At 39.5% G+C, this 15,541-nt stretch overlaps 2 protein-coding genes across 2 annotated transcripts; one reads left to right on the forward strand and one right to left on the reverse strand.

Annotated features, from left to right (window-relative positions):
• Positions 1-1,430: 1,430 nt before the first annotated feature.
• Positions 1,431-7,826, forward strand: LOC139938679 (uncharacterized). Its single transcript, XM_071934291.1, has 3 exons — positions 1,431-2,324; positions 3,772-3,861; positions 4,861-7,826. The coding sequence occupies exons 1-3, from the start codon at positions 1,813-1,815 to the stop codon at positions 5,555-5,557; spliced, it is 1,299 nt and encodes a 432-aa protein (XP_071790392.1). The 5' UTR covers positions 1,431-1,812; the 3' UTR covers positions 5,558-7,826.
• A 101-nt stretch (positions 7,827-7,927) lies between these two features.
• Positions 7,928-15,157, reverse strand: LOC139938678 (uncharacterized). Its single transcript, XM_071934290.1, has 6 exons — positions 14,852-15,157; positions 14,119-14,149; positions 12,221-13,081; positions 11,497-12,043; positions 9,478-10,974; positions 7,928-9,074 (listed from the first exon to the last, which is right to left on the reverse strand). Exons 1-6 carry the CDS (start codon positions 15,119-15,121, stop codon positions 7,964-7,966), a joined length of 4,317 nt encoding a protein of 1,438 aa, XP_071790391.1. The 5' UTR covers positions 15,122-15,157; the 3' UTR covers positions 7,928-7,963.
• Between the last annotated feature and the right edge of the window lie 384 nt (positions 15,158-15,541).

Here is a 15,541-nt window from a genome sequence, read left to right on the forward strand (position 1 = left end):
AATTTACACTAAATTAAAAAAAAGGTTATAATAAAACAAAATTTGTCCTTTTAAAAATAAATACACGAAAATGTTTTTAAGTAAACAATAAAACAAAACTTTCCAAAAAAATAATTCATTAGAAAAAAAATGACACAAAAAAAAAATAATAATAAAAGAAATGTTTGGCCCTTAAAAATAATTACACGAAATGTTTTTAAAATTAACAAGAAAAAACTATAAAAAAAAAAAAATCCATTAGAAAAAAATTCACTAAATTAAAAAAAAATTAATAAAAAATGTTTGCCCTGAAAAATAATTACACGAAATGTTTCTAAAAATAAAGGACAAAATTTCAGAATCAACGAACAAAAGTTTTTACGAACTGACCATAAATGAACATAGAGGGCGCACATAATGGCGAGTCGCGAATTTCTTTTCCCAGTGGTTTTTAAGGCAAAGAATTTCCCAATAGGAACAAAATATGCAAGTACGGTTTTGCTAGTGGGGGGACACAACTGCATGTGCAAATGTGTCCGGGCGTACACAATTGCATTATGCAGCAGCGTCCGGGCGGACACGATTGCATAATTATGCAAAACCATACGGATAGTATTGCAGAGGACATAATTGCATGCGACACCGGCTTCAGTTAACCTGAACTTTATTACATTCAGTTAAAACGGCATTTTGAATGGCGCAGCTAGCTGTCATGAAAAGGCCCATTATTCTGATGACATCATGGTTAAAATTTCGCTCTGAAAGGGTATAACAAATAAAGTGACATTACACCATTTTAAGGTGAGGTAGTGGACTACTACCCTTTCCCAATTTTCACGACGTTTACCCTTTTGGAAAAAGGGTATACATCACAAAACTCAATTCTACCTTGGAGCCACTCTGCTGCTAATCCCAAACATATTTTGCCCTATATGGGTTCTCCACTTTATTGCATGCCATTCGTGAAATCGCGAATGTGGATTTCTTTATGGAGAAAACGGATTAACATTGTGCAAATTCTAGCCCGAATGGGCCAAAATGAGTAACGACTGAATGCCATTATTTGAACTATCATCTAGCCACTCATCATCTAGCCGATGTTTACATAATGTACGGTTGTGACGTCATGAATGTCTTTTTATAGTCCCCACTTGTATAGTGTACGCAAGGCCATGAGAAAACTTTCTTAGAAAAATCTCAAGATTGAAGAGTCGTGTAGCTAAATAACACCAGTACAAACTCTTCTTTCGACCATGCAAAAGCTCTCAATGGTGTATACAAACTTTTCTGGTAGAGTACAAAAGGCTTAACGATTCTTGAATCAGTGTTGTGGACTGAAACGGACCGCGCATCGCTTTGTTATTGAAATTCGCTGTCTCCGTGAAACCACATGACTGTTTAGGGTATTTTGTGAATGGGTACAGTGTGATCATGGCACCAGCATGGAAACAGGGAGCATGCTGACGTGCATTACCTCAAGGAAAAACAAAAGGGTGTTTTCGTTTTCTGTTTCGAGGGTATCAATGGCGCCGACATGATGCAGTTCTTCATCATAATACGAACTTTTATTCAGTGGCAACAACAAAGTACGTCCTTTTTATCTTCACATTTAAAGGAGCTGTGCACGCACTTCGCTTTTAGACTCGACAAAAAAGAAGACAGATAGATTGTAAGATTACTGAAGATGATCAGAGTACAGCAGTGACGTTTTGGAGGAACAACTTCAAATTACATGTACAAATGCCTTGTATTTAGCTCATTATTTTACAGTAGGCATACCATCAAAATCGCAGAATGCCTTTTTGAACGCAGACACAGTGTCAATGTTTCAGCATGTTGCATCGGTCTGAAGACTGTCACAAGTTTCGGTCGTGCAAGGACACAGGGGACTTTGGGGTTCACGATGACATCTGTACATGTGACTGGCGTCCTGGACTTGTCCATCGACCCGGACAAGTAGCTGTTCCGGAATTCCGTGCCCCATCCCACCGGGGCCCACGGATTCCCCTGGCCGGTTGGTTCGGCTCACTGCCGGCAAGTAGGAGCCCGTCGACTCGCGTCAATGGACGGGTAGTTAACAGTCCAAGAAAGCAGTCAACCACGGACCAAAGAAAATCTCCACAGAGGCCCTCCGCCAAATCAGGTTCCTCTTGCTTCAATGGCGATCTGAGAGTTGGTGGCAAGTGGAAATTTCGACACCGTACAGAAGCAAAGAGTCACATGGAGGACTATCGAGAGAAGTTCGCTTTGCGGCTCGTCGGTGTTGATGGAGGACCGGTTGTCGACAGCTCGGAGTTCGGGAAAAACCTGCCAGATCCATATGCCAATAAGTCAGACGACTACAGGTTTGTAACATGATAATGATCTACCTATACATTCACGCAACAACCCGCCCCAATCACAGACTCATTTCTCTGTAGCGTACAAACGAAAGGAGTCTGTGACTATGGAGCATTCACAAAGCTGTATTTGTTTGTGTTATTATACTTTTGAGTATCTACTGGAAATATAAAATAACAGCACCGGTGGACGGATTTCAAAACATTAGAAATGGAAATGATGAAATAGTATTTCTTTTAAGAGTGATACTTGATTGTCACATTGTATAATACTATGTAATAAGTATTCCCTCTCCATGATAGATCATTCTTTACGAGAGCATTACAAATCAGCACTACCCCCCCCCCCCCCCAAAAAAAAAAAAAACAACAACAAAAAAACAAAAACAAAACCCGAACAACAATAAGATAAGTATATAAATTAATAAAAATACAAAAAGAAAACCATAAAATTATCACTGATACTAAAATACTGGCCAGAGGTCAACTGTATAACTTCGAAAAAAGGGCTGTTTTATAAAAATCGAATTATATATAAACAAAATATACAAATCCATCTGGGTTAGGTCCTTTCTATTATGGTTAAATATTACTAGTATATAATTGCTATTCCTTTTGTGTGTATGTCGGAAATATTAATTTCGATATTATGTCAGAAAATGGAACATTTACATACAAATTTTGACAAGTTGGCTTCACTTGACCTGCTATGCACCCCCCCCCCCCCCTCACAAAAAAGCAACACTTATTTTATAAGGCGTCGAGGCAATGTGATTTGGAGTTACAGAGGAGCGGTCTCCGCTAAAACAAATTGACTCACGGAAGCCTACATTTGAGGAGCAAACATCGATCGTAAAAGCCTCTATTTGAAGATGGAGCGGTGGTCGAAGAGTATGTACTTGGCACAGTCCTTGTTTGTCATTATGCAGGGCCCGATGTGTGATGAAGTAAGGTGTAATGAGGGCTATGGTTTTTAATCTTGTCATTTAAAGGTATGCACAGGGCATTTTCTGAAGGGTCTAAATGGACCATAAATACTTTGCAAGGTGCTTGAAATAAGTGAATACAATAACGGGTTGGAAATGATACATGCCTACAGACGTGTGTGAAATACTCTCTTGTTTGATTAGAAGACCACACGGGCGACTAATGGTTGATTATTATGCGACACATTTGGAATTCTCATTCAGGACAAAGAGTTGCTGGTCATGCTTTATAAATCTGCCGTATCCCTGGGAAATATCTAGGGTAACAATTCAACCGGTTCCGGGTCACATTGAGTCTGACCATTGAAAAAAAAACGGCTCAAAACTAACTCCAATAGAATTATTTACAGTTCTCCTATAAAAAGATATTGACAAACCAAAATTAAAGAAAGGCACAATTAGACGAAGTCATTAACCCGGCACTCTTACAAATAATTTATTTCAATAATTTCTCCCCTTAATTTCAGGAGAATGTACAACAGACTTCACGACTTCTTGATGAAGCGGCCCAGGGCCAGAGTCACTACAAGTACTTCAGTCATAATTACCCCGCAAGGGTAGGTACTAAAGGGTTATCTTCCAACTTCCCATAATAGGATGTTAAATTCGAAAAATGGTCCATTATAGTTTCTATAGCTATTGTCTGGAACAATATCGACGACAAGGCCCAGTTTATAAGCGGCAGTCTTGTCATGGTCTTTGCAATTTACAACCGTTCGTGCGATTGACTATTCATTGAAGTCGGTCAATGTTGTTGTTATCACGTAGTAAAGGTACAATCATCTCTGTCTTCAAATAGTCCACCCTGTGATTAAACGGGGGAAGTGAATCTTCAGTTGCTTCATCCGTGGCGCCAATGCCTCACGATAATGACCATTTAGTTTGCCATTAAGTGATGTGTACAAAGTATGGGGATCAGTGAAAGCCATACAAAAGCTGCCGTCACAAACACATCTATTAGTTCCACGTATTGGAATTAACCAACATGTTTCATAAGAAACTTCAAAATAGACTGATGATAGGAAGGGGTGCATATCTTACGTCACTTCGTACTTTGGCCCAGTTGGTCATTTCGTACCGTCAGCCGAGTCACTTCGTACCACGGGCGTACTGTTTAGGTTTGTTTGTACGCTCAATTTATTGTCAAAACCAAACGGGTGAAATTGATTAGTTTTCAAGATGCCTTTAATTATCTTGTTTGGGTTCTGAGAATAGCCGTTGGGTTTAAGGAAATCTTATGGGGGTGGGGTGGCTTCCAAAGTACTAAGTGGTCAATGTACTAATTAGTGACCAGACACCCATTGTATTGACCCCTTGCACAACGTTACGCGGCCCGTCTGGGAGTCGAAGCGCCAAGTGAAATTAAACATAAAATTAGACATAAACTTGTTTTGCTGAACTTCCAACTCCAAAACACCATACTTTCAAACAGGATACATTTAAGCATCACAAACAAAACCAAGACCCTCCCCCACCAAAAACAAAACAAAAACGAAATTCCACAATTGATACATTTAGAATATTCTAACAACCCGTCCGTCTCTTCCCGTCCCCAGATACGACAGATCAAACGAAAACCCAGCAATAAGAGAGATCTCGCTAGAAAGAGAAAACCAAAAAAAGAGATTTGAAATATACGACCAGATCCCGACCAACTTCTCCGGTCTGTTCAGCCCACCATTTCGACGGCCGAAAGATATCACATTTCGTCCGTTCTTGAGCTGCAGCGCTGAAATACAGAGAACGAACAAACTCATGCGCAACCACGTGGCCGACGAGAAAAGGTCTGGTTCCCTTCCTGATATCTACAAAGCGGCAGAGGGTGTTAGGTTTCCACTGCCAAATTCCGATGCACAATACCATAAAACTTGCCAAGGGGACAGTCTATCCAGCAGTCCAGACCAGACTGGTGTAGGTGTGGCATCGGAGACCGATATAAGACGTCTGGAACCAAAACCAAAAACGGAAACTGGCGGAAAGAAACGGCCGGAACCCAAGTCCCAAATCTTCGTCAAGACAACTGCCGATTTTGACGCTTCAATGGTCCAGTTTATTAAAAATGCAAAGCAGAACTTGGAAGAGGTTCGGGAGAGGCGAATAAGGAAGGAAGCCCTAGCGAGAAGTCGGCTTGTTACACCCAGAGGTCAAGCGAATGACCTAGTCGTGACCTCTGAAAAAGAACGCTCGAAGAGGTCAACCAGCCAGGCCGTAAAGGAAACAAGGCGGATTAAACTTGGCGTTTCCCAATCGTAAAACTTTGTCAAAGCAACATACATACAACCAACAAGCTACCTCTTAAAGTTGTTTCGTCTTCATTGAAATTAAATAATAATGGATGTGCCAAAATCAAGTTCACAAATTACCATATCAAAATAACCACCAGCCGGGACTGCCTCACAAACACGTTGGTCAATAGAAGACTGCACAGCCTCAGTTTTATTCATCTTTAGATATGAAGAAAGGGGCAAATCTCAAAACTTGTTCGACCGTGTTTTATAACTCTGTAATCTTTGTGGGAACTGATGACACATGTCAAATCTCCAACATATAAAACTAGGACCAGTGTAATGTATTGCCTATGATAGGCCTATGCATCCAGAAATGCCCTCGAACGTTCACTTTCAATGTCACTATTTGTAAACAAAATTCAATGTTACACGTATGATGTCGTGCAGTTTTGAGATTGGTGAAGTACAGTCATGTAGGCCTACATTGTACACATTTTTACATAGTCTTTTAATATAAAGCAATAATGATAATCATTGTTTACACTGATTTCTAATTGAATCAACCAAGCCATGATTATTTCCGCTTCTGAATTCAACAAGTTTCCAAAATAAACCAACTTTATTTCACTTTTAATATAAAAGAAAGATAAAACATTAATGTGCCAAAAAGATCTACCAAATCCAAATACTCATTGCTCTTGGAAATATAGCACAGTTAGTGTAGAATTAGCCAAAAGATAGCCCCATCGCCTCATAGATAATTGTATCATTGTTGTTATAAGGAAACCCAACAAAGTATTGTTTTTCAACCCCAATTTAAGGAGAGGTTCTTGGTCCGTTAAGAAGCAGTCTTGTTACTCTATTATGATAATGTATCCTGCTTCTCAAGAACACACATTCACACTTTAAAGCATTTTGTTGTATCCCTCAAAGTTGTGATGTTTTACAACAAATTTTGCAACGGGGGCTATCTACATCTACATGTATACAGATAGTATCCGGAGCGGTAAGTTTTATGAAGAAAGAAGTACATTTTACATGTTGATAGAAAAATAACACAGGGCAAATATATGGGACTGCATTGGTACTAGGGCTAATGATACAAAGTTGATTTGCCATTTTTATGGGGCCAGTCCAGACAAATTTATATTTCTAAACAGGGGCTCCAAAGTCAATTTAGTTTGGCAATTATGTTAATTTGAGTCTTAGTGCTTTTGTGAAATTAACCTTTTTGACTGCGTGCTTTAAAACACTGCATGCTTTTAAATACTACATTGTACATGATTGTATCCCACTGCCAATGTAAACGCATAACATATAAACATAATACATACATAATGTTGGCCTGGTAAAAAAAAACGTCATCTTTTTTTGAATTTGTATTGTTATGAAATGTTTTGCATTTTTGTAAATAATATGAGCTTAACAAGCATTACACTTTTTTTTAACCACAAAACTGTGCCAACAATGTTGCAATAAAAGTACAGTGATACAAAATTAGTATTGTTTTGCAAACAGTTGCTGTTTATATTAAAAAGACTGCTTTGGTGTTGTAAAGTTTTCTTTAAATAAGTAAATAAATGCACCATACCTGAAATACCCGTGTTGAATACCCGATATATTGTACTGTATATGTTGTACTGTGTAGTAACTACTGGGTGAGTCAAAACTAGGTTGACTGGGATTGGTGATGTTTTTTTAAAACAAACAAATGACACTCAAATGTTCAGTAAAGCATATACAGTGTAATTAACAAGCACTCTCTCCTGCCTATAGAAAGAAATAATGAAAGAAATTGATCATTCCTAAGAGGAGTTGTGACTATTAAAGACACTTGACACTTTTGCCATCGGTAATTGTCAAAGACCAGTCTTCTCACTTGGTATATCTCAACATGTGCATAAAATAACAAACCTGTGAAAATTTGAGCTCAATTAGCCGTCAAAGTTGCAAGATTATAATGAAAGAAAAAACACCCTTGTCACACGAAGTTGTGTGCTTTTAGATGCTTGATTTCGAGACCTCAAAATCTAATTCTGAGGTACAATTACAGACTTTGACAGTTGAAAATTCAGTGTTTGAAATGTGTTTTTTTTCAAAAAACTTTGTGATGAAAGTCTGTTGCGCGTGGGTTGTGTGTACGCATGCGCGCTTAAAAATTGATTACACGCGCGTGCTTAGAAATTGATTACGCGCTGTTACTAATAGCTATGAATTGCGTTCTGCGCGATAATCTTGAAGCCTTTGATTATGCATGTGAAAGCACAAAAACTTGAAATTCTTTAGCAACTCTGATGACGAATGAGTAAAAGAAAATTCACAGATTGTTATTTTGTGCAAAATCTTGAGATACACCAAGTGAGAGTACTGGTTTTTTGACAATTACAGAACGTGTCCAGTTTCTTTAAGTGAATGGGTTACAGCCTCCTCTTCATGTTCTTAGGACAAGTCCATCAGCTACTATCTTCCTAATACTTTGGAATGCAATATCAGCGAAACTGCTTTCCGCAAGGTCTTGGAAATGTTTCGAAGAGACTTGCCCATTTGTCAGCATGTACAACAAGCAGGCCTCGGTCAGCTTGGAGCAATTGTGAGCCAACCCAAAACTATAATGACTCGACACATTGGTAGAATCCAGATACTCTTCCACCAGGATGTCGCAGAGCAGATTCTGAACAGGCATTAGCAGAAAGCGCCCAGAACAAGCGATAGATTCAAGAAGCACATTACAGCCATTTGGTAAAACATTCCTCAAGTAGGGACACTGAGTGTGAAGACATCCATGTAAGGTGTGAAGGATGAATGTTAGAGCTTCTTTGGAGATACTTCCAATGGGTACGATTTTCTGTCTGGATTCCATATAGGGACCCTCAAAGAGACAGGAGAAGTACTCTGAACTTCTGATTAGGGTGTCCCTGTGAGCTTCAACAATATCCTTTTGATCCAGAAGGAACTTAATGTCTAACTGCATTAAATCAAAGCTACATAATTGCATCTGGTTGCTTTGCCGAGTTTTCGGTTCTTGAATACTGTGATGATCTGGCAGACATCGTATTGCCTTTCTTTTTTCAAAGTCGCTGTGTTGGTTGGGCTTACTTGAACCTTCTGATGGTGAAGAAACCTCAGCTGGTGAATCACCTACAACGACTTCCATGTTTGTCACTGGGGTTTTATCTGCAGACTTTTGAATCTTGCCTTTTTTCATTATGGCGTCATTAGTAAGACCAAGTTCAGCATCTCTGAACACTGAAGATTCTCCAATTAATGTTTTAGTCTGAAGAACACTTCCTTTGGAGAGTCTTTCTGGTTCTTTCTTCCCAGCATTTGCTACAGAAACCGATCTTTCTATTCTCAAAACAGGACTTTCATTGTTCATAGATACAGACAGGTATGGTGATAAGTAGAGTGTCGAAGCGAGGTCACGGAGACACTGTACAGCTTTGTTAAACATGTCTGCATTGATGTTACCTTTCTGTAGATAATCAACGAGTATCTGAAGACCTTTATACTTGATGAGTAGTTTCTTCTTTAAGCTGTTGGACCTACAAATAGAAATCAGAAAAACAATGCTAGGATTCTGTTTAACTCTATAGTAGACAAAATTTGTAAGGCAACATTACCACAAAGACAGAAACTTATGGAGCAGAAACATGGACAACAACCAAACTGATTGAACATGAACTCCGCACAGCACAAAGAGCAATGGAGAGACAAATGCTACATATCTCAATTAGAGACAAGATTAAATGCACAGGAATACAAAATAAAACTGGAGTACGAGACATCATAAGGACAATAAAACAAGCTCATTGGAGATGGGCTGGACACACTACCCGAAGAAATGACAAAAGATGGACAACAATAACAATGGATTGGCAATCAAGGACAGTGAAAGCTTATTAAATTTACACAAAGAATTTACTCCCAATTTCTAAGACTACTTACTGGCAGATGTAAGGTACTGCTAAAATGCAGGCCATTTTCTCCTCCAGGGAATCAGATAACAGAACCTTGACCATAAGTCCTTGTCTGTACTGGCATGTTGAGACCATCAGTGGGTACAGTGGTGAGGCCGGATCTCCCAAGGATTGGAGTCTCTCTGATTCCAGGGTGTCCATGCTACAGATTGAGGTATTGTCCGAGGCTGAATCATCCACCGAGTCAGTGATAGATTTGGCATCCGACTTTGAGAAAATTTGCCTTGGTGTTATCAGCTCTGGGGGTTTGATTGTGGAACATGGCCTTTGTATCCCTCCAGGTCTTTTCAGATCTCTCAATTGAGGGGCAAGCTTCTCCACAGAAAAGTTCTCAGATCCAATTGATGACGAACTGGTGTGACGATTCTTACGTGTATTAAGGCTTTCATTTATATTGATCACGTCTTGACCAATACCTTCTTCTTGAGAATCTTTTTTAGTTTGCTCCCTATTAAGCATTTTTGATACAATAAACATTGGGACATGCTCCAGTATCAATTGCTCAAAGCAAAGTCTGTTCTTCAGGATTCTTTGGAGGGTTCTCTGGCATTTGGATCGTAAATAGTCTGAACTTGGTTGATAGTTCATTAAAGCAGATATGACTGATCTTTTGGCCATTGTTGAACTTGGGTCATCCATGTGGGAGTAACGAGAGAGTAATGTCACCACAGCATACCCTCTCCTTCTAAGCTTCCCTTTCTCCTTGGCTCGAGCTATCTCCATATCTGCATCAAATTTGGAATCTCTTGATGCTTTACAGTGTAATAATTCTGAACCCAAGTTGTCCAGAAAAGGCGATTTTGGAGACTCACTGTTAATAGAGCTAGTTTTGCTTTTTCCAGACTTTCTCTTTGGATTCTTGACCATTGGTTCTCTGAATGCCTCCAACTTCGGATTGATTTCTCTATTTTTAGCGAACTCTAGGTTATCAAGCTTCTTAGAAAGGCTGCACAGTGTCTTGTTGACAGTTCGTTGGTCTTGGGTGTCTACTTGAGCATCTATGAGATTATTCACAGCTTGCAAATCTGTCGCTCTAACCAAGGGTGTGCTCTGAGAATTTGTTTGTCTACCACGTGGACTGATTTCCAAAGCTTTATCAGCACCACTGGTTTCCGTTGACAAACTTTGTCTTAACTCTTCACTTGGAAGCTCAACCATGATTGGATCAAGGAAGTCTTCCTGTTCTTGTTCTTTTGACAGGTGTTCTGCTGATAAGTCAAGTCTCTCTGTAGGGTACTCATTCACTAGTGACTTGTTCCTTTCAGGCGAGGATGGTTCTTCCTGTTCCCACTGTGGTGAATGTTGGGGTGACCACTGGAGGTCTTGCTTGGGTGACCAGTCCCCGCTGTAGACAGGGGATGACCACTGCTGAGGGGATGACCACTGCTGAGGCAAGTGTTGTGGTGAATGCTGAGGTGACCACTGAGGGGACCAACCTGGAGAAGGTGGTGCTGATAAATCACCCCTGAATAGTAAACAAAAATACATATTAAATGACAACGGGTGTGTTTAGTTTAAATACAAACAAACTGCTCTGACTGCTTTGGCAACAACAATTCAAATAATGAAAATAATATTGAGGCAAAAATTTGCACACAAAAGTTGTATCTCAATGAAACAACAACAGTATTGAATCTTGCATGAAAATACCCTGTATAGAAATGTTGCATCTCGAGGCCATTATTTTTGTATGTAAAGCCATGTTATTTTTAATGAGATACAACATTTAACACTTTCAAACTCGCTTGTAGCACACATGGGTTGTACATGTAAATGCTTTTTTAAGAGATACCACGTTTTTGCACTGTGATGAAATTATTGGGGATTTGAGCATGTTCAGCCATTAAGCATTTTATTATCATTATGTTGGGAATATTGACGTGGACAAACTTTGACTTCTTTCATCCTTCAGAAACTCTACTTTAAAAAAATTGCACTTCTATTACAAAATCCTTGAAGTCTCTTATAGTTTAAACAAATGACGTACCTTGGACTGAGAGATAACGGGGACGAGAAACTTGAGAAGCTCCTTGGTGATAAGTCTTGCCCCCTCTGCTCACGGTGTTTCAAAAAATGCTCCCAATTAATCCTTGGCGGAGAGTATGCAGTCACCTCTGGGTTAACATACAGCTGATAGTTGGTCAAGCTTGAAGGGGGAGACATTCCTGATTCATTTAAGGAATGAGATGGGGAGCTCTGCTGCTCTTTTGTGGAATTGCCTCTTGCTTCTTGAAGGGTGGTAGAGGTTCTTGGTATGGGTTCATTACCTTCTGGCCTGGAACTTGATGCCACCATCTTAGTCTTTGATGAATTGGATTTCACTTTTGTCTTTACTGACACTGGGCTCATTCTGTCACTTGCCTGCTGGTTACTTAATTTTTTAGCTCCACAGAATTTCTTGACTGAGCCTGCACTTTGTGACGCTAATCTCTTTCTTGGGAGACCTTCATGCAGCTTGCCGGATGAGTCTTCACTACGACACATAGGTGAAGGGGTTGCTCGTTTCTTATCAGAGATACTTTCCATTAAGGATGCTGAAAGAAAGGTATGAACAAAAATACTTTTGATACAATGGAAAAGGGCTTTGTTTTGTTTTAGCTTGTTCATTGTATTTCTTATATAAACAGCTTGTCACCGAGAATGTATGTTATTACTTTAAACAGAATCCCTGTGTACATGTTTTAAAAGGTATCACCATACCAGTTACTCACCTGTTGCATTTTTATCCGCAACTGATTCTAGGACTGACTGCTTTTGGTCTTCTTGCAGTTGAGATATCAACACGTTGATGAAACCACAAACAGCGAGATAATTCAGGCTTTGCTCATCATAGTAGAATTCCATCAATGCAACCAGGACCGTCTCATGAAGTGTCTTGCAATCTTCATTTGAGTTCTTTAAGGTGCAGAGAAGGACATTCAGCCCTTCAAGATTCCTCACTCTGACTCTGTTGATGGCTTCCCGACAACAGTAGCAGAGGCAATGAATGTATGTAGGCCAGGCAGCAACAGTGGTATTCTTCCCACGATCTATGAAAATGTTCACCCCACCAGCCTTTCCGGCAGCAACCCTCACTCCTTCCGAAACCATTAAGTTCAGCAATGCCATCAAAGAATGCTCTTGGATAGAGGGTTTAGTGTGGGAGAGAAGAGTGACCAACAAACTCACTCCATCTTCCTCGACAGCCTGTTTACCTGCCTCTACGTAGGCCTTAAGAGTTTCTGTACTACTCTGACCAGATCCAAGATGACTGGTTAGCTCTGCAGCGGTGTGTGCAGCACTACCAACAAGCTTGACATCATCTGAGTCAAGGCAACTTAGAGTCACCAGCAGGGCCTTCGCTTGCAGGATCTCATGGGCATGTTGGCTGGTATCAGCAAGCATCCTCAATGTGCGCAGGATACTTTGGCGGCAGTTGGAGTCCGTGATCTCTTTGAGAGATTTAACGAGGAGACGAACTGAGTCTGTGTCGTGAATTGCAGCTGATAGTTTGGGAGTTGTTGCCAAGTTAGCGAGAGCCCTAGATGCCCGGTTGATTATGCTGATATGACTCCCCAACTTCAGGACGCCAACTGAGTAAATAAATCAGGCAAGATCAAGTATTGTAAGCATAACATTCCATTAGATACCATTGGTACAAAAACTTGTCCAAAACGTTTCCCCAAAACAAGACAAGACTGTGCTATGCATTTTACTTGGCCACTGGACAGACTAAATGACACAATTTTTTAAAAAACTTTTTCTGTTCAAGAGACACTATTCAATACTCATAACAGTAGATTTACAAATCAGACATTAGGAACACAAAAACTTATAGAATCAGTTTTGGGGAACGAAGAAGAATTTGAAGTCTTGACTGTCAGGATGGGTGGGGAAGGAGGTAGATAAATTTGGGTGAAGAACAACAAATGAAAGAGAAATTCAATCAATCATGTGGTTCTGGTTCTCATAGCAACCACGGGGCAAGCAGCCTTGTTTATAGGGCCCAATTTCATAGTGCTGCTTAACAGTAAGCAAACTTTCGGGCTTAGCGTAGCAGACAAATTTGCCAAGGTACAATCACATTCCAAAGGTTAGCAGAAAAAATAGGCAGCCATATCGCGCGTTTGCCATGGGTCTGCATTGTGACGCCATTTATTTTCACGCAGACTTTAGTACTGGAAAGTTAGCATGCCTTTTTCGAGTGTTTAGCAGTGCTATGAAGTGGAAATCACACAGTAACCACAAAAGCAGCCGCTAAGCAGCTCTATGAAATTGGGCCAAGGTTTCCTCAGGCTTGCTAGCTACAGGAGATTAGGTTTCATTACCAGAAATGTCCAATTCTATTTCGACTCAATACTTTATTTCCACTTAATCAATCAATAATACACACAGGGATAAATACAGAATAGAGGGTGATTAATTGGTTGGGGTTTCCAAAAAGCAGGACTGGTCGAGTAGAGACACCCATGGTGTCTGTATATATATACATATATAAACTTTTACAGAATTTTTAAAGTGTATTCTACACAATAAATTAATTATTAAAATAGTTATTAAAGTTCCACAAACAACCAGAAATAGTTATTTTTTTCTGGTATAACATTATAGTCCACAGATATTTGCTTACCTATGGACGGAATACCACCCAACTCATGAACCTGTAGATAAATGAAAGAGGAAAATTTGATCAAAAACTGCCTTACTTAAAGCCATTCACACTTCGGTAAAAACAGTATTGTCCAAGTCCCACACTTCGTGTATCACAACTTAAATATAAAATAACAATCCTATGGAAATTTAGGCTCAATCGGACATCGGAGTCGGGAGAAATTAACGGGAAAACCCACTCCTGTTTTCGCGCGTTCCATTACACGTGTTTATAACAAATCCGTAATTCTCGCTAACGAGAATTTATATTGTTTTATCGTTTTCTCAAAAAGTAAAGCATTGCATGGCCTAATATTTCAAGAGAAGTCTTTCACCATTACCTTCTGTAAACCCTGTAAATTATTTGTAAATCTGTTAACTTTTTCTTTTTGTTCTGTACCAAAAGGGTCCAATGGCTTTTAAGGAAAAGAGTTAAACATCTCAGCTTTTGTTTCACTTCACTTCACCTTGCAGGGTCGTTGTCCTGTGATGAAGGCCCTCGCCTTCAGATCAGGCCTTAACAATATAGTATTTAATTTACCTCAATGAGATATCCCTTTTGTAAAAATTAGTGAAAAAGTGGTGGCGCCATACGGAAAGTTATACGTAATTTTTTTAAATATCATTTGACTCTTGACGATTGAACAAGTGGTGGCAGGATACGGAAACTCTTCCATGTATGATGCTATGTATACATGTACGTAGGGACTCACCTGAGTCTTCGTATCTTGTTCACGGCAACATGTGGCAAGAACACTTAGTGCTAGGTCTAAAACTTGCACCACTTTGCTTTCGTCATTATTATCCTCAACTTCACTGCAGCTTTGAACGACCTTCACAACCTCGTCTAAACCACCTGATTTACGAAAGTCACACGCAATATCCAACCCTTTACTCTTCCGTAACAGACTTTGAATTTCACGAAGATAAACTTGAATGTTATTAGAGGATTTATTACGCAGTTTTGACACTAATTCAGACATTTTTAAAGGAGTCCTACACGAAGTGCCACTAGTGGAGGTCGCCATCTTTGTTTGGGTAGTAATTTGTTTACGATCAAAAGAGGGCGCTCGTTCAGTCCATAAACAAGAAAGAAAACATGTTTGGGTCAAAAATGTGGCAACTTCTCATACGACATTAACAGGTAGAAGTGAAAAGGAAAAGAATAAAAAAAAAAAAAAACCCACAGAAATTGAGTAGCTTCTTTTTTTCGTGGTCATGACATTTCATATAATTTGGTATTTATTGCCACCCTCAAATGATTTGGTTTTGCATAGTGTAAGTGTAGAGCCAAGGTCTGTATTATCTTGCGAACTCAAATCAACTGGCTGTGCTCAAAGTGACATTGTCCAGTATTTTGTGGAAAATTTCTTTTTTGAAAAGTAGTTTTCAACTTTGGGCTA

This window comes from Asterias amurensis, chromosome 6 (genome assembly GCF_032118995.1).
Source record: "Asterias amurensis chromosome 6, ASM3211899v1".
NCBI lineage: Eukaryota > Metazoa > Echinodermata > Asteroidea > Forcipulatida > Asteriidae > Asterias > Asterias amurensis.